The sequence below is a fragment of the Bidens hawaiensis genome, unplaced genomic scaffold (genome assembly GCF_021521415.1).
Source record: "Bidens hawaiensis isolate Kalapana, Puna unplaced genomic scaffold, B.hawaiensis_p1.1 tig00055717_1, whole genome shotgun sequence".
Lineage (NCBI taxonomy): Eukaryota > Viridiplantae > Streptophyta > Magnoliopsida > Asterales > Asteraceae > Bidens > Bidens hawaiensis.
This window is the reverse complement of record NW_027500029.1, coordinates 14,745-34,740: the sequence shown is the minus strand read 5'-3', so window position 1 is coordinate 34,740 and position 19,996 is coordinate 14,745. Positions and strand designations below refer to the sequence as shown.

At 40.4% G+C, this 19,996-nt stretch overlaps 1 protein-coding gene across 1 annotated transcript; it reads left to right on the top strand.

The window, feature by feature from the left end:
* Positions 1-7,381: 7,381 nt before the first annotated feature.
* Positions 7,382-7,915, top strand: LOC143601130 (uncharacterized). Its single transcript, XM_077078621.1, has one exon. It carries the CDS (start codon positions 7,382-7,384, stop codon positions 7,913-7,915), a length of 534 nt encoding a protein of 177 aa, XP_076934736.1.
* The last annotated feature ends 12,081 nt before the right edge of the window (positions 7,916-19,996 follow it).

Sequence of the window (19,996 nt, the reverse complement as noted above, 5' to 3'; positions counted from 1 at the left end):
AAAGCATTGGTGAGCTTCACGCAATGCTTAAGACAGCCGAGGCCGGCATGGGTAAAAAGGTTTTACCCGTTCTTGCGATCAATGAGGGTGACTCAAAGAAAAGGCATCACCCGAAACCAAAAGCAAAGGTTGTCGTTGGTAAGGGGCAAGTCAAGAAGGGGTTCAAGGGAAAGGCAAAGGCGGAGCCAAAGCCAAAGAAGCTAAAGGTTAGCGCTGAGGATCCGTGCTTTGGTTGTGGTGAGATAGGTCATTGGATGAGAAACTGTCCGACCTATCTCAAGGAGTTGAAAGCTAAGAGGGATGCGGGGCAAACCTCAAGTACAACTTTCATGATTCACATTGATCTTAATATTATTTCTTCTAACACATGGGTATTGGATACCGGATGTGGAACTCACATATGCAATTCATTGCAGGGGTTCAAAAGAAGAAATGAGGTGAAGAAAGGAGATATAAGTCTCTTCATGGGCAATGGAGAAAAGGTTGACGTCCAAGCCCGAGGAGATTATGTTTTAAAACTTCCAAATGGTTTGGAAATTGTTTTGAAAAACATTTTATATTCCCCTAGTTTGACTAGGAATATTATCTCTGTTTCTGTATTAAGACAATCTGGTTATGACATTAAGTTTGTTGATAATGGTATTTATGTTTTCATGGATAATGTCTTTTATTTTAAAGCGATGCCGTTTTATGGCATTTATGAATTAATTCATGATGACTCATACATTGATAACTCGTTGTACCAAGCTAACACCAAAAGACTCAAAATGGATTTGAGTAATACTTTTCTTTGGCATTGTCGTCTTGGTCACATAAACAAGAATCGTATTCATACACTTCGAAAGAATGGTCTTTTGAAATCAAATGTTGATTCATTTTTGATGAATGTGAATCTTGTTTATTGGGAAAGATGACCAAAGAACCCTTTAATGGAACAAATGAAAGGGCGAAAGACTTATTAGGTATCATACATTCGGATGTATGTGGACCTTTTAGGACAATGACAAGAAATGGTGAAAGATACTTCATTACCTTTACCAACGATTATAGTCGCTATGGGTATGTGTTCTTGTTAAGACACAAAAATGAGGCCTTTGAAATGTTCAAAGTCTTCCAAAATGAAGTACAAAATCAACTCAACAAAACAATCAAAGTACTACGTTCCGATAGAGGAGGTGAATACCTTAATGATGCGTTTCTATAACATCTTAGGAGTTGTGGGATTGTCTCACAACTTACTCCACCTGGAACACCACAACATAATGGTGTGTCCGAAAGGAGGAATCGAACTTTATTGGACATGGTTCGATCCATGATGGCTAGAAGCTCATTACCTCTATCATTTTGGGGTTTCGCTGTGATCTCTGCTGCCCGTATTTTAAATATGGCAGCAACCAAGAAAGTGGATAGGACACCTTTTGAAATATGGCATGGAAAGGCTCCAAAATTTTCATATTTAAAGGTATGGGGTTGTGAGGCTTATGTTAAGATCTACACCCCTGACAAACTTGAATGTCGATCCACTAAGTGTATATGTAGGATATCCCACGGATTCGATGGGATATTATTTCTACAATCCAAGCGAGCATAAAGTGTTTATAGCTCGAAAGGCTAAGTTCTTGGAAAGAAGGTTCCTTATGGAAGGAACTGATAGAACTGTAGAACTCGAAGAGGATCGAGAACTACAAGCCGATACACGTTTGGTTGACACTAGCAATCAACAAGAGGTTGTTGAGGATGATCAAATGGTTGATCAAAACACATAAAACATTCGCAAATCTGGTAGAGTTAGCACCCCACCTGAGAGATATGGATTTTTCATGGATGGATGCTACGTGGTTGATTCGGATGAACCCACCACATACCGAGATGCAATGTCGCAATCTGATTGTGACAAATGGCTAGAAGCCATGAATGTTGAGATGCAATCCATGCATGACAATCAAGTATGGGACTTGGTTGCTCCACCTCTAAATTCCAAGCTGGTTGGAAGTAAGTGGGTTTTCAAGAAGAAAACCGATATGCATGGAAACTTGGATACTTATAAAGCTAGACTTGTAGCAAAGGGTTTCACTCAAACTCAAAGGGTTGATTATGATGAAACTTTCTCGCCCGTGGCGATGCTAAAGTCTATAAGGATATTGTTTGCCATAGCCGCATATTATGACTATGAGATATGGCAAATGGATGTCAAAACTGCTTTTCTAAATGGGCATCTTAATGAAGATGTTTATATGGTTCAGCCTGAAGGTTTTGTCGATCCACAACATCCTAACAAAGTATGCAAGTTAAAGAAATCAATCTATGGATTGAAACAAGCATCCAGAAGTTGGAATCACCGTTTTGATGATGAAGTTAAGAAATTTGGATTCATCAAAAACGCTGATGAAGCTTGTGTGTATAAGAAAGCTAGTGGGAGCATCATAACCTTTCTGGTATTATATATCGATGACATATTACTGTTTGGAAATGACATTCCAACCTTGGAAGGTGTGAAAGCCTGGCTTGGAAGCTGTTTTTCCATAAAGGATCTTGGTGAAGCCGCCTATATTCTGGGAATAAGAATCTATAGGGATAGATCAAGGCGGTTGATAGGTTTGAATCAAAGTGCATACATTGACAAGATCTTGAAAAGGTTCAAGATGAAAAACTCTAAGAAAGGTTTGGTACCTATTCAAAGAGGAACGATGTTGAGTGCTTCTCAATGTCCAAGCTCAAAGGATGAGCAAGACAAAATGAGTGGTATCCCATATGCATCTGCTATAGGATCCATCATGTATGCCATGATTTGCACTAGACCGGATGTGTCATGCGCCTTGAGCATGACAAGTCGATACCAACAAAATCCGGGAACTAGCCATTGGATGGCTGTTAAGAGCATATTGAAATACCTTAGAAGGACTAAGGATATGTTTCTAATATATGGCTCTGGTGAGAAGGAACTCGTTGTAAAGGGTTACACTGATGCGAGTTTCCAAACTGATCGAGATGATTCTCGATCACAATCAGGATACGTTTTCGTTCTCAATGGTGGTGCTGTCTCATGGAAGAGTGCAAAACAAGACGTGGTAGCTTTATCCACCACTGAATCTGAATACATCGCCGCCTCCCTGGCAGCTCAAGAAGCTGCATGGATTAGAAAGTTCATTGCCGATCTAGGAGTGGTTCGTACCATTCAGGACCCTCTAGAGATCTTTTGTGACAACGAGGGTGCGATTGCTCAAATCAAGGAACCCCGCGCACATCAAAAGACTAGGCACATTGAGCGGAGATTCAACTACATAAGGGATGAAGTTGAAAAGGGAAATATATGTATTCGCAAAGTTCACACTGATCAAAACATTGCGGACCCACTCACGAAACTCCTTGAAAGGCCGAAGCATGAGAGTCATACTTGCACCTTAGGACTTCGATATTCTAGTGATTGGATTTGATCAAAATTTGTATTTGGATATTGGAACAATTTTATTTTAACTCAATCATATGGTTTTGGTTATGGTCATGTTCTTGAGTAATGTTCCATTTTAGTATGTTTAAATCTGTAAATAATTTGAATTATTCTAAACGTCCGTAGTCGTTCATATTTGTGGGAACAAATGTGAAAGTAAGACTATTATGAACTTGGATTGGTAGATATTCATGAGGTATGAATATAGCAAAGGGTTGCTGCCAAGGTTCATAGATATTTATGGGATAAATATTGGACTGACCCGCTCTCAATTTTACTGCATGGAATCCTTGGGATTTGTGATCACAAGTAAATTTGAGTAAAGGCGAACTTCATAGTATCCTCCGACCTGAGACACATATTGGGTCTTGATATTTATCGACTATTATGCTTTGACTTAGTTCTTCGCTGCTCTGAAATATGTCAGTACATAAGGCTAAGCTCAAGTATAGAACAAGGTGATAGTGAGAGACATATGTAGTCAATATGGGATTTGTCCCTCTTATTCGTTAAGAGTTAAATGTCTAAGGCCTGACAAGTTAAATCAACAGAGAATGATCACTCTGTGTCTCTGGATTTAACATGACATTTGTGGCAAAAGGATAAATGATAGTTTCACCTAAATCATTTTCAAGTATGGGACTTTAAAGGGATGATGTTATTGAATGGCACTTCGTCATACGTATTAGGGGTAGTAAACCGTAGTTAGGCGGTATTTGCTACTTGCATCAATCTTCTATGTATCTTGTGCAAGTGGGAGATTGTTGTACTTGGTCTGCCCAAGAGACATATTAAATTATGTGGCTAGTACGTTATGATCCAAGTCGGGTCATACCCAATAACAAGCTAGACAAACACCGATGATATTCGTTCATATATGATGTGATCATAACAAATGAATATTAACACTTGAGTTATTTGGAAAGGGGTTTCTAAATAAAATGTACTTGTGTAATAAACAAATCATATGGATGATTTATGTTTTATGAAAGAACATTACATAGTGTTATTTAAGTTGGTTAAATAACAATATGTGAATAATAATAACCAAGCATGTCTCTTAACATATAATAGGTTTTATAAGTTATAAGTTATAAACTTATAAAAGTATATATGTATGGATATACATATATATATGTTTAAAGTTTTATAAAAGAAAAAGATAATAACTCTTTCAAATGTAATATTATTATATGTTTGAGTGGAGACATGCAAGGTGAGTGGAGACATGCAATGGTTATTATTGGTGGAGAGAAAGATGCCTTTAAATAAAACCAAGTCTTTCTCTTTCATTCTTTCATAATACACATAATTTCCAAGTAAACTTTTCTCTCTTTCTCTCTTGGGTATTTTCATCCAACATAAGAAAAGAAGAAGAAAATTTCAAGTGCAAATCCTAGCTAGAAGTGGTGTGTTGTTGAATCTTGGGGTATGCTAGCTTGAGGAGCTTCCATATTCAAGTTCTTACCTTTCAATCATCATCTCTTTCACCCGGTTTTGTCATATTGAAAGGTAGTAGTAACATGCATGGACTTATAGCGACATGCATGTATTTGATAGTGTGTAATTCTTATTTGGATCCGGGTTTGGGTTTTGCATGTTTAAAATTGGTTTTATACATATCATATTAACAAGATTTAAAACTTTTATATCCGCTGCGTTTTTGGTAAAATAGGGATTTTATCACTTTGATAATCTTGTTAAAACCTAACATATCAAGGGAGGACCGTGCGATAAGAATCCTTTGATAATTATTTCTTTGTTCGGACATTATCGGTCGCAATATGTGTTCTTTGACACTGGCAGTACATCTGATATTATGTACGAACAGTGCTTTGAGCAGCTTGAGGAGAACGATAAAGAAAGATTGCATCCTATTCATGCTCCCGTTTCTAGGTTTGGCGGAGAAATAATGCACCCGCGGGGTGTCATTACGTTCCCGGTCACACTTAGTGACGGGGTCCACTCAAGAACTGAGGAAGTCAAATTTTTAGTCTTACCGGCAACCTCCAAACATGACATTATTCTTGGACGAGAAGAAATTGGTGACTTCAATGCTCATCCGTCCACAGCTCACGGGGTAGTAGGGGTACCGACCCGCATCGGCGTAGCAATAATTCATGTCAACCGTCATTGCTTCACAACGGACAGTTCAAAACCAAGCAAGATCCCAAAATAAACCCAGAGAACTGAACCAGAGAAATGGGTTCTTAATAAGAAATTTCTTGAACAAACTGTGATAATTGGTCCGGCTATTTCTGAGATCGTCCGAACCTTTTTGAAGCAATTATTGACAAAAAAATATAGACATTTTTGCATGGCAGCCCGCAGACATGATTGGCGTCCCGCGGAGCATTCTGGAGCACAAATTAAAGGTGAATCCGTTGATCACCCCGATAGTGCATAAGAAGCGAAAAATGGGCCCGGAACAAACAAAAGCCATGAACAAGCAGGTACAAGATCTTCTCCATGCCGGTATAATACGAGAAATCAAATATCAAACGTGGGTAGCTAACCCGGTAATGGTCCCGGAAAGAAACGAAACGTGGAGGATGTGTATAGATTACAAAGATCTAAACAAAGCATGTTCAAAAGATTGTTACCCACTTCCAGAGATCGACTTGAAAGTAGATGCCGTGGCTCCATTCAAATTCAAGTGCTTCCTCGATGCCTACAAAGGGTATCACCAAATTCATATGGCAGCTGGTGACGAGGACAAGACAGCATTCCGCACCGATCAAGGAACTTTCTGTTACAGAATGATGCCTTTCGGGTTAAAGAATGCGGGTGCCACATACCAAATACTGATGGATCAGGCCTTCAAAGGTCAAATAAGTCGAAATCTTGAAGTTTACATGGATGATTTAGTGATCAAAATCACCGAAAAGCATCAAATGTTGAGGGACATAGAATAACTTTCAAACTTTGAGAAGAATTAATATGAAACTGAACCCAGCAAAATGTTCCTTCGGGATGGAGGAAGGAAAGTTCCTAGGGGTAATCGTTATAGGCGCGGGTTTCAAGGCCAATCCAGACAAAGTTCAAGCAGCAGCCCGCATGTCATCTCCCGCATCCCTCAAAGAAGTCCAAACACTTAATGGTAGATTGGTAGTATTAAACATGTTTCTGGCAAACCACGCTGCTAAATCTTACCCCTTCATCTCAACATTGAGAAACTGTCTTAAAAAGGCACAATTCAGATGGACTCTGGAAGCCGAACAAGCATTCCAGGAAGTCAAGAAGTGTTTAATGGAATTACCCACGCTAACAGCTCCACACGCAGGTGAACCATTAACACTATATTTATCGGCGTCTGACATTGCCGTAGGTGCTGTCTTACTGACGGGTAGAAAAAAACGTTCAAATTTCCGATCTATTACGTCAGTAGAACATTGTCAGACCCGGAAACAAGATACTCGATGTTGGAAAAGTTGGTATTGGCATTAGTATACGCAGCCCGTCGGCTCCGCAGATATTTCCAGGGTCACCCCATCAATGTGTTAACTGGGTACAAGCTCAAGAACGTGTTGAGTAAACCCGAATTATCGGGGCGACTGGCAAAATGGGCCATCGAATTGGGTGAACACTCGATAGAGTATAAACCAAGACCGACAATCAAATGGCAAGTGCTGGTGGACTTCGTCACATAAGTCCCGCAGCACAAAGAACAAGAATGTCTAATCGAACAACAACCCCAAGCACCTCCGGAACAAGGGCAAGTTTGGTCATTGTTTACGGACGGAGCTTCAAGCAGCGAGGGATCAGGTGCAGGCTTAAGGCTAGTCAACCCTAAAGGGCATGAATTTACATACGCCATCAAGTTAGACTATAAAAGTACTAACAATGAGGCGGAATATGAAGCCTTCCTGGCAGGACTGCGGATAGCAAAAAAGCTAGCTTGGTGTAAAACATTTGGAAGCTTGGGTGGATTCAATGCTAATTGCGGGACAGATCAATGGAACATACGAAGCCAAAAATAACGGCATGGCATATTATCTATCACAAGCGAGGGTCTTGATCCGCCAGTTCTCTTCCTTCAGTGTTGTTCACATTAAGAGGAGTGAGAACAAATCGGCGGACGCTCTTAGCAAGCTAGCTTCAACGAACTTTGAGCATTTTGCCAAAGATATTCGTGTGGAAGTTCTAGATCATCCATCCGTTCCACAAAATCAAGTCCTGGTAATCCAAACAGGCGTTGAATCTTGGATGACGCCCATTAAAGCTTACTTATCTTCCGGAGCACTTCCAGCAGGAAAGGTTGAGGCTCGGAAGATAAAGCACAAAGCTTTGAATTACCAGATGATCGATGGCATTTTGTACCGAAAATCATTCCTTGGACCGCTGTTGCGTTGTGTAGACACGGAAGACGCAAATTACCTAATTCGAGAAATTCACGAAGGCATTTGCCGGTTACACGCAGGACCAAGAATGACAGTTGCGAAGATCATGAACGCAGGGTACTATTAGCCCGGCATGCATTTGGACGCTGTGCAAGAAATCAGGAAGTGTGATTCTTGCCAGCGACATGCCCCCAACACCTTGCGTCCAAAAAATGAGCTGATTCCGGTAACATCTGCTTGGACGTTCCAAAAATGGGTTATTGATATTATGGGACCTTTCCCAGAAGCCCCGGGACGAGTCAAATTCTTGATAGTGGCCATTTATTACTTCACCAAGTGGGTGGAAGCCAAACCGGTTGCATCAATAACGGCTTCAAGCGTGAAAAAATTCCTTTGGGAATTCATCATTTGCCGGTTTGGTCTCCCGCAAGAATTGGCAAGTGGCAATGGGACCCAATTTGCTGACAGCGGACTACAGGAATGGTTGAAAGAACTTCAAGTCATTCAAGTTTTCACATATGTAGCTCACCCGCAAGCAAATGGTCAGGTCGAAAGGACCAACCGAACTATCAAAGAAAGGATCAAGGCAAGGTTAGGTACTAAACGGACAGGTTGGGTTGACGCATTGCCCCATGTACTTTGGGCCTTCCGCACCCAAAAGAACTCTAATAACTCGAAGACACCGTTTAGTCTAATCTATGGCACCGAAGCCATGATCCCGACAGAAATCAGGATTCCATCCGCGAGGGTTCTGTTAATTGATATGATCATGAACTCAGGATGAATCTCGATTTACTTGAAGAATAAAGATAATTAGCATTGATCCGCGAGCACAATTATAAGCGACTGCTTCAGAAGTATTACAACTCGCGGGTCCAGATATGCGAATTCGATGCGGGAGATTTTGTCTTCCGCAACAATGAGGCTTCCGGTCAGGAGCCTCCTGGCAAGTTAGCCCCAACTTGGGAGGGATCTTATAAAATCAAGCAAGTATTGTCTAAAGGGGCCTACAAGTTGGAAAAGTTGGATGGGACTAAGATCCCTCGAACTTGGAACGTAGCCCAGTTGAAGAAATGCTATATATAGCAGTCCTGTTTGTTCTTTCATTTTGGTCTGCGTGCCCACTTAGACTAGCAAGTTATGTAATTTCCTTTATTGTAAGTAGGCTTATGCCCAATTTATGAAGAATCTTGCGCTAGTTTCATGTTATTTTGATGAGTTGTAACCTTTTATTGACAAAAACGAAGTTCCGGACAGACAATAGTTCTTTTAATTGCTCTATTGCATCTTCCTTGTCCGCAAGCTCTGATATGAGATCGGAAAGGGAAAACTTCAGAGTATCAAAATCTATGGTCTTTCGATGAGAATGGAAGCAGTGTCCTTGCCGGCCAAAACATACTCTTCCGGAAGCTTGCCCTCGGAAGCAAAAGTATAGCCTTCTTCAAAGCCCATTTTCCGACCAGCTTGCTTGGAAGCGCGAAGGAGCACCGCAACACAATTCCCAAGATCGTCACTGTTCCGAACGTCAGTGATAACCTGTTAAGTCACATAAACAGGTGTGAGCACATACAAGTCCGGATTGATTATTCTAACAAAAAGATTTGATACCTTGGGAATTTCCGTCGTTAAAAGCCACTTCTTATCCGCCTTAGCCCGAACAAGATCCATCTTGTGACCAGCACACTCTAGAGCTTGGTCCCGATTCTTGGCGTTAAGATCGGATAAGCGCTTGTCCTTGGCCGCTGAGTCAGCCTGAAGAGTCCTTATTAGCTCAGCTTGCTCATCCAGATGTTTTTTGAGAGTAGCCTTAGCTTCCTCAGCGACAAGACGATTGGCCTTCTCTGCTTCCATGGCCCGATTACTGTCCCGAGCTTTAGTTAACGCTTTAAGAGCTTATTTCTTGGCGTCAAGTAACCTAAGCTCGGTTTCATCTAATTCCTCGTTCATAGCCAACCAATCCCGACGTATCTCTTGGTTGGTGGAAACAGTGTTCGCCATGTGATAAGAGTTTGAGTCCAGTAGTTCTGGCGAATGCGACGACGTTGTCGCTCCCTCTCGACGGGAGGGAGACTTTCTTGCAGATATTCATGACATACGTCCGCGTCGCTCAACACTGAGTTCCGGCGTAGCGACCAACGAGGATTATGTGGAGCAGTGTCTTCTTCCACCTGAGGCGAAGAAGTCTGCCCCCCCATATTTAAGCACACTATCACCACCCTGACGTCGGAAGTGATGTTCGTGACGGGGTGGAGACGTGCAGAGAAGCTCGGACTCACCAACCTCTTTCTCCCTGATAGGAGAAGTATCCGACAAATTGATCGGATCTTGAACAGTGTTTAACGGTGAGGTTGGTGGAGTCAAAAGTTGTGCAGCAACTGAATCCTTTAGACCTGAAAAATTTCCAAAGTAAACCTTTAAAGTCACCAAGAAGCAGTAGGTCCAAGCATAATCATGAGGGTTCAAAACTTACCCTTAGAAACATCTTGGGCGGAAAGTTCTCGAAGGCGAGCCCCCAAGTCTAGAGCCTTGGCCTTCTCCTTCTTCTTCTTCTTCTTCTTCTTCTTCTTCTTAGGTGCAGCATCGGAAGGCTGTGCTTTCTGCTTGCCAGCAGCCTTTGAAGCACCCGCATCCGAAACCTGAGGTTCCCCCTCAAACCACCTTCCTCACCTGTTGTTGGGTCGGTGGTGGACTTCGAATCTTGCTTGCGGGTCAAACCTACAGTCGAATGAGAAGGGTTAGTAGCACCAATTGATAACCCTCCTTCGCAGAGTAACGACTCTTTGCTAGACGAAAGAAGTACTATCACCCCGCTCGAAGTAGCGGCAGTTATCGGTCGAGGTTGAAGAATACCTTCACACTTCGTGACAAACTCCTCACCTTGAGCGTACATTGCCTCGGAGACAACAGGCTCCGGAGTAAGTACGGTAGAGAAGAGGAAGTTATTCCACGTGCGCTCCAAAAAAGGCACGTCATGCTGTGTAATGGGGCGACGTACCATCATGCCTCCCACCTTATCCACAAGAGTGGAGAGGATCGTACCTTCACCTGCAATCGACGAATGTTAAAGAAAGAAAACTGAGAATCCGGAATGTTACAAGTGAAAACTTACTTCCATCGGAATTCTCGTAATAAGGTTCCAAGGTAGGGAACGGCCACAAACGACTCATCTTAGCATGCACCATCGCCCCTTCATGAATGGGACGCATGGGTTTTGGAGTCTTGGTCAGAGTAAGGAACCAGGCACGACCTTCATATTCGGAAGCAAGGACTTCCGGTAGTTTATCCTTCGGCTTCCGGTGAGTCATTGTAAACGGGATAACATCTTCCCAGATCCAGAAAAATTTTAATTTCCACCCGTGAATACTGCGGATCCACTCGAAACCAATAGACCCCTTTCCGGTGGTAGCAAAACCATACCAGCCTTCACGAAAGGTCATCTTGTAAAGTACGGCAAACATGCCGACGGATGGATCATAGTTGTGCGCTTGAGCGGAACTCAAAGTGTCGAATTCTTAACATCCCAAAAGGATGAATCTGGGATAAGTGAATCCCATATGCTGTCAAGACCGATTGCACGAATTTGGTCACGGGCAATCGGAAATTCCCAGTGGTAAAATGGTCTAAGTAGACGGCCATCTTCTTCGCCGGAGGCGCCTTTGCAATCGCCTCTCTCGACAGACGCTCGGCCTCCCATTCCAAAGGAAAACCGTATACGTTTTTAACGTCTTCGAAGTCCTTCTCTTTAATATCACACCCGACTTCATTAAGAGCAGGGGGATTTTTATTTTGGATAGCCATTTGAACAGAATATAAAGGCGAATCTAAGAAAGCAAAGTTCTCTGATGTGATCGAAAGAAAAACTATGAAAGTGATAAGAATAGATTGGAAATCAAAGACTTATTTATACCCATCGCAATTAATGCGACCGTCTGACTGACAGAAGAAAGAGAAAGTGCGGACCACAGGATGACCGACACGTCAGGCGGGAGATTCGAAAAAGCGCTTACAGGCTGTCAAACAGGCGTTTTACACGTCTTGTCAACCACCGCTTAAAATTCTCTCTCTGCCACGTCACCAGTACTATCCAACTTGCACAAGTTCAAACTTCAAAAATATCTCACAAAGATATTCTCTCATAAACAAGAACAATGTTTATTGAACATAAATTTCTTTCAATTAATAACCAAAAGCGATTACAAAAATATGAAAAGAAATTACAAGTCTAAACTTCTAAATCTATCCTATGGGTCGGGAGTCGAGGTTTCTTCCGGAGCATTTTGGGAAGCATCCTCAGACTTATCATCATCAGATTCGTCATCCTCAAACTCATCATCTATGTAGACCCACAACTGCTTCACGCCATCTTTAGCTAAGGAAAATTCTGGAAGCATATGTTGCAGCGGGAAGATTAGGTCATCATCTTCGTGGACCCGAATACCAAGCTCCTACTCCGCATCAAGGCCATGAAGTGAATGGCTTAGGTTTTCCGGAATGGGCAAATGCCAATCCTTCATTAAAACCTTTTACCCGGCCAACGCCTTCTGAAGCAGTTGTCAGATTCACAAAGCAGTCAGTAAGCTCCGTGCTCTTCTTGACATGACGGATGACCTAACAACAAGGAATATATTAGCAAGCAAAACTTGAAGTGAACAGATAAAATAACATATGGGAAACTCTTACGGAGTCAAGTCCACGGTTGAGGAACCATTGCCTGTCCCGTTCAGCACGCTCCGCCCAGCCACGAAGTTCCTTTAATTCGGCGGAGGTGCGGTTGTCCGCCTCAGTTTGAGATTGCAGGAGGGAGTCATATGCAGACTGCATTTCAGTAGCAGTTTTGTCCTTAAGTTCGGATTGCTCCCTCTGCAACCTTAACTCATTCTCGAGCTCTAGGATCCTGGCACTTTGGCGGGTCACTTCTTCGTTTGCCCATGCCAAGTCATCCTTCTTCTTTTGAGTCTCAGCTCGGGCGGCCTCAAGGACAGCATTCTGCTTCTCGCAGGCCTCTTTCCACCGTTTAGCAGCGTCAGTATTTCGCTCTTTTTCCTTTTGGAGTGCAGCTTCGGCATCAGTTTGTTTCCACCTAGCTGCACTCGCTGCCTTACGGTGCTCCTCAGCTTCCTTTTCCGCAACCTTCACAGCTTCGGAAGCTGCGACCAGCTTCCCGCCAATCATACGCCACTCGCGCAAAATTTCTTGACTACAAGCTAAGCTGTTAGTCAAAGAAACGAATAAATCAGTGTGAAGGTCTTGGCGGGAACGAGTTTGCTGGTACGCAATTTCAGTCGACGGCATACAGTGTTCAACAAAACTCATGCAGGTCTTGGGATTCGAAACTCGAGACCCATTGACAAGGTCCCAAGGCGGGACAAACAAGTCATAGTCCCTCCCCCCCCCCCCACTGTACGTTCCCAAAATATTGAGAACTTGAAGTTCCGAGACGAACGGGGGTGGTGGAAGACTGTTGTGGGGCACCTTGCGAGGAACCCCCTCCAGCCTCATGGACAGAGGGTCCAAAAAAGAAATTACCTCCTCCGCCCACCGTAAAGGGCGAAGAAGTAGAATAAAATGGAGGAGGAGGTCGTGGAGGAGATTCATTAATCCTGAAGCCTCCTCCAGTGACTTTGGGATTATCATCTTGAAAACTAGTGGCATCCCCGCCCTGGAAAAGATAATCCAGAGATTCGGTAGTCACCGGCTGAACGTTGGACCCCTCCACGGTTGTTTCAGTAGGAGGGGTAGCAGGTATATCCGCCTCCTTCTCCAGAGGAGGAGACGGTTGTTTTTCAGCGCTCGGCGTTGGCGTTGGTAGCCTCCCAACCACACGATCTTCAGCAATGGACGGATCTACATAAGGAAATCATAGTTAGATCTCATTTTCAAAACACAATAAAAGTTAACAAGCAAGAGCTCACCAGTCACCGTCCCCAGACGCTCCGCAAGGCTGGGCGGCGGTGGCTTCCTTGGACGATGTGTCCGGCGCTTCTTCATCTTCGGCCCCTTCCCGGCGTCCACAGAACTGGGACCTGCGTCACTCGCCTGGGACACGTGAAAAGGCTTCTTCCGGTAAAGTTCTACCAGCAAATGTGAGACAGATGAAATTTCAGAGGCATCATCCGAGCTTTCCTCCTCAAGGATGGCAGAATCGTCACTTAAAATAATGATTGTCCCGTCGGAGGCCAGCGCGTTAAAAGGCATAGGGTTCAGGATATACGCACCTGAGTCAAAGATAGCCTCCGAGACAACTGGTTCGGCACGCACTTTGACTGGGAAGAGGAAATATTTAGCCGTCTTTTCAAGGATAGGCGTATCCTTTGCGTCGTGAACGGTCCTACCCATGCAGACCTTGCCGTCATCCAGGGCGTGCAACATTGATCCAAAACCTGAAAACAAACGCAAACATCAACAATAGAACCTCAAAAACGGAAAGAAAGAAGAACAAAGTAACAAAAATTACGGCCATCTAGCTCAATAAAAACAGGCTCCATGAAAGGAGAAGGCCATAGCCGGGTCATGCCCGCCCATACAAGGGCCTCCTCAGAGAGCGCCCGCATTGAGGTTGGTGAATAAGTCAGCTTGCAGAACCAGTTGCGCTTCTCATGGGCAGCCGGAGTAATGTCAATGAGAGCGTCATTAACAGCACGACGGACCATGGTCTCTGGAACCACGTCCTCAGAAATCCAAAAGAACTTTTTCTTCCAATCCTTGGAAGTTTTCTCAGTTACATTGCCGATAACTCTATCAGGCAAACTATGGCAAGTGAACCATCCATTACGGTTGGCCATCTTGTAGAACACAACGAATCGATCCAGTCGGGGCACTATCTCATGTGCCATACATACAAACTCGAAATAACAAATTCGCATGACGGCACGGGGGTGAAGTTGAGATGGGTGGATTCCGTAGGCTTTCACCACACACAGAAAAAACTTTGTGATGGGAAGGCGAAAATTCCCATGATCAAAGTAATCGGCATAAAACGCCATCTTCCCGGAGGAGAAAAACTGGCGATAGAGCCGGCAGAAGGGAACTCTGGTTCCCACTCCGGCGGAATGCCATAGGTTGTAATGAGTTTTTGGTATTCGTCTTGATCCCAGTGGACTTCTATCTCATCAACTTCAGACTGAACGGTTGCCATTACAATAAACACTTGGTAAAATATTGGGTTATTTCAAAGAAAATTGAGGGAAAAATCGAAAGTTTCAGAGAAAGAAAGCAAGTTAGTATTCAGAATTCAAAGGCGATAAAACTTCAAAAAGAAGTTAACTCCTTCTATTTATACCCACCGCAATTAATGCGATGGGATGCGAACAGTGGAGAGAGAAAAAACCGCCCAGTAGTCAATCGCCACGTCAAGCGGGAAATTCAAAAAAGGCAAAAAGTTGTACATTCGGGTACAGTGACAGTCGTCATAAACGTCCTGTCACCTGCGCACGCGCCTGCGAGTGGTCAACTTGTCCTTTTTTCATGATTATCCACAGCAACAGAATATATTTTCTACCAACTTGCAAAAATAAAAACCCCCAAATACGCATTAAGTCCAGACGGTTATTCGAGCATCTTCTAAAGGGACAGCTGGCCCAATCACTTCCCCACACCCTTTGGCTATAAATACCCTCTCAATCATCATGAGGTATTCATTCACTCCCACTGTACTCTCTCAATTTACTTAAGTGCATTAACTTCATCAGAACTATACTTATTCTCACGCCGGAGGGTGGTTACGGGAAGACCCCCCTCTTGTCCTTTCCGTAACGAGCTCACGGTGTCTGTTTTTCAGGTCTTCGTCACTGGACTTTGGGCAATTAAGTTCATATCTATTGGCATTTAACCGTATCCTACCATGTTGACTCATCGGATCTAGGACCCTAGTGGGAAGAAGATCCGTGTTTCTTCAATAAGCAACGAATGTGTTTCAGTCCTATTGTTTGTAGTATATGTGGTAAAAAAGAATAAAAATTTGGTACCAATATTATAAATAAGTAAAGGAATTTCATACATGAAAATGCATACTAATAAGCAAAGATAGCAAGGTGTAAGGTGCCTACAACCTTTTATGGGAAAATTGAAGATAAGAATATACGAAAATTTTATAATGGTTGCAACTTGTATAATAACTTATAATGTCGACATAACAGAAGTCCAATGGGTATATAAATAAGATATATGTTCTACAATCTACAACAGCAATAATACCTATTTAAACACACATTTGTGAGGGTAACGTGCATGAAATAGGTAGGGTGTGCATTATATATACATATGGGTGTGTGCATATATATAAATATTAGGGTTTTGTTTGAGACAAGAATGATGCGGTGGTCTAAGCAATGTGACAAACCTATGGGTGTGATGATGGTGTTGTTGGATGGTTATGATAGTGCAAATAAAACTAAGCATACTAATAATTCTTTTTAAAACTAGACACCATTAACACCATGGACAGCTAGAATATATATAGAGATGGGATCCGATACAAATAAAACTAAGTATACTAATAATTAGTGTAATTATTGTTATAAACTATAGTAATTATGCTATAAAAAAGAGTGTAATAATAATTACTCTAATTCAAAAGTTATAGAGTAATAATAATTACACTAGTGTTAACCTAATTACCATAACTATTTGTACGCTTATTACAATAAAAGTCACTTGTATTTAATCCATTCATGTGCACGGATATTTATCTACTCTAACTATATTATTAAAGCAGAATGAGTTTTCCACATTACATCATTCTAGGGCCGTCACATGGATGTCACGTCGATGTCATGTGAACAGTTTTCTATTTTATCAAGCCAAACAATTATGTTATATTTGGAAATCTTGATAAATAAGTAATATAAATATGCTATATGAATATATATATATATACACACACACACACACATAATTTCGTTAAATATCATATTAGTATGTTATAAGTTAACCTTTGAATATGTTTAAATATAATGATCTTAACATTTCTCTTAATCACACATCTCACTATATTTAAAGAGATTTTTAGAGATTTAAATGTTTCATTAGTTTTGAATTTGGTCTCTGAACATATTAATTTCTTGTAATAGTTTTCTCGGGTTTGTGGAATTTGCAATTTGCATAAGAGAGGTATGTAGCATTTCGAAATATAAAATCTAATGAATTTTAGTTAAGCAGTAACTATCAAGAGGGTTGCCGTCCCTTGAAGCCGCTAAATCCCGAAAGGGGGGGGGGTGCCCTCATCTTAACACTCATTTCTTAGGGATAAACTCAAAATACGTATGCACCACACACCTCCGAACTTATTTGATGTATATTATATTTTATTCACAGGCTAATACATAATATATAACTATATTAAAATATCTAACATCTAATTCACAGGTTTTCAAAGTTGTTGCTACTTTTTTTCTTTTCGAAACTGTAACTTTGTAATCAAAATAAACCCCACACCACAACGCCAACCTCCATAAATGGAGAGAAGCCACCAAAAAGCCAAGAAGGAAACTACATGAACAAAAATTTACACCAATTCAACCTATCTATTTGGCTATTTTTAACCTAAACTTCTACCAAAAATAACCAGTCGACTTTGTGTCTCCAATAAACTCGTCAATCTAAACCACTTTACCCTCTAAGACTTTCTCATTTCTCGCCTTCCAAATTCGATCTCCAACATGCGACAATAAGAATCTCGTGAAAAACTTAAGATAGGGGAAACTAGTAAATCTTTGTTCATGTAGTTTCCTTCTTCGTCAAGCTCAATAGACTTATAGAGATCTAATAAATCTCTAACCATAAAGCCAAAGATAGGAGAAACTTTACACCAACAGCTTATATGATCCCACACTACCGCCGCCACTAAGCAACCGGTAGTTGCAGCAACAACAACTATTATTATTATTATTAATGGAATTTGAAACATATTTGGGATCTTTGTTGTGGAAGATTGTTTCTTTTTATTAGGACTTTTTCCCTTTTTGTGAATGAAATAATTGAAACATATATCCTACAAAATATATTCTTTAATTTTGTGGGAATCGAATCTTTACATTACATTTTTTATTCCGCAATTTTCGATTTTGCTATTATTTTGTAAGAAACGGTGAGTTTAATCGTAATTTGGGGACTTCCACTCAATGAAATTAAAGCATAATTCAATAGTTGTAGAGATGTTTGAAATAACAAAAAAGCATATTTAAAAGAAGAATAAAATAAAATCAGTTGATAATGTTCTAGATCGAGTTTCGAGGAAAAGGAAGATAAGGGAGGGATGAAAATAAATGATTGGGTTCCCGAGTTTCACTTAAAGAAGGAAAAATAAAAAGGGTATTTTCGAGTTTCATTAAAAGAAAAAAATAATAAAAAAAAGAAAGAGAAAATGAAGGGTAAAATGAAAGAATTTGCTTCTTTTCAAGATGGGAAATTTTGGAAGGAGGGGACAAAAGAAAAGAGAGGAACAAAAAATTTTCTTTTTCATTTTTTTCTTTTCATAAATTAACTCAAAAACACAATATTGAAGGCTTTAAACCCACATTTTCAATAAATATAGAGATAAAAATTGAAAAAACAGCCATAGCATTCCTTTATTGGAATCTATTGTAAAATAAGCCTAATAACTAAAGAAGATGAGAAAAAGATGTAGGGAGAAAGATGGAGATTTCATTAATTAGGTGTGTCTAATACAATGAGATACAATAGAATATTATATAGGGATGTGAAAACTTGGAGAAGAAGCCAAATCTATTTTAAGTGTTGATAACCATAATAATTATTATTCATAACATTCCCCCTTGGTTATCAACTTCATACGCTTCGGGATGCTGCCTCATTAAAAACCTTGCTAGGAAAACTCATTGGGACAAAACCATAGCTAAGGGAAAAGAGTGCAGCGCGTATTGTCTCCCTTTGATTTATATATCATTTAAAATAGTAAGTAAAAATCTTATGTGAAAGCTTCGTAACTTTGTACTCAATAATTTGCGTCTTGGTCCCATGACATACGAATCTTGAAGTTGAACAATATTGCATGATCTTCACGTGAAAACTTCTATCACCTTATCCGTAAATATATACAATTGTATTCATGACCCTGTTGTGTTTCTCTGTATCTACAAGACTAACCAAACTTTTTTTGGTGGATTAGTAACATATAAACTCGTATATTTCATACCTGTAATATATGTATTAACTCATTATGATGTCTCATAGCAGGACACATGTCGATAAATATACATAAAGAAAATAATAATAATAATAATAATAATAATAATATAGCTAAGAGTACGACATAATGCACATATGCATTTAATTATGGTATTTCCGAACCAATAATATTCATAGTCAGATAGGCAATGATATAGATTCATTGCTAGACATCCTTTAACATGCTAAAACGATTAAATTTGTGCATGGTAAAATGTCTCAACATTTTCTAGATGCACTTTGATGGATTTATAAACATACAATTACACATATACTCGAACTTTAAGTCGAACAATCACACCGTGTCAAGATCTTTTAAAAAGAATTTTCTCTTTAAAAGCTCATAAGTTTCTCTCGGTGATGTCTACATCATCATTGTAGTTTTACAATTATAATGACCTTATAAGAGTGAAATTTTGATAAAAGTATTGCAAATTTTATCCAACTTATCTCTCTTTTTATCAAAATATCTCTTGATTTGTGCCAAGCTCAATCCAAATAATTTAGTTCATACGTAATAAGCATAAATCCATGCATTTACCAATCTATCATGGGCTTCTTTTTAACTTGGACAAATTTTGCATACGCATTCACTTTTCCAGAATTTTTGTTGCATAAACTTGCTCATTAACACTTTATTTTGTATCATATATCAAAAATCCATATTGTATAATTTATTTGTTTATTGAGATATTGTACTCATCATGTACATTCTCTTCTATGTGTATGCTTATTGATACACATAATCAATTAATCTTTCAAGTGTTCAATCACCTTAGGAAACTCATCAGGAGTTCCATTTATGTTCTACATATTCAATAATCGTAAAGTATTCAAATATGACTCTATACACATAAATCATTATGTTCTCGAGAACTTACTTTACATGATTTGATAATTCAAATCCTTCATAGATTTTCTTGTAAACTCTCAGTATCAACTGAATAACAATATTTATTGGACACATATCAATTCTCTCTTTATATTACCAGTTGTTTAGTTATCGGAAAGTCATTGCTTCCAC

Excerpts from the sequence above, each read along its gene's own strand:
- LOC143601130 (XM_077078621.1), top strand. The coding sequence starts at position 7,382 with ATGCTAATTGCGGGACAGATCAATGGAACATACGAAGCCAAAAATAAC.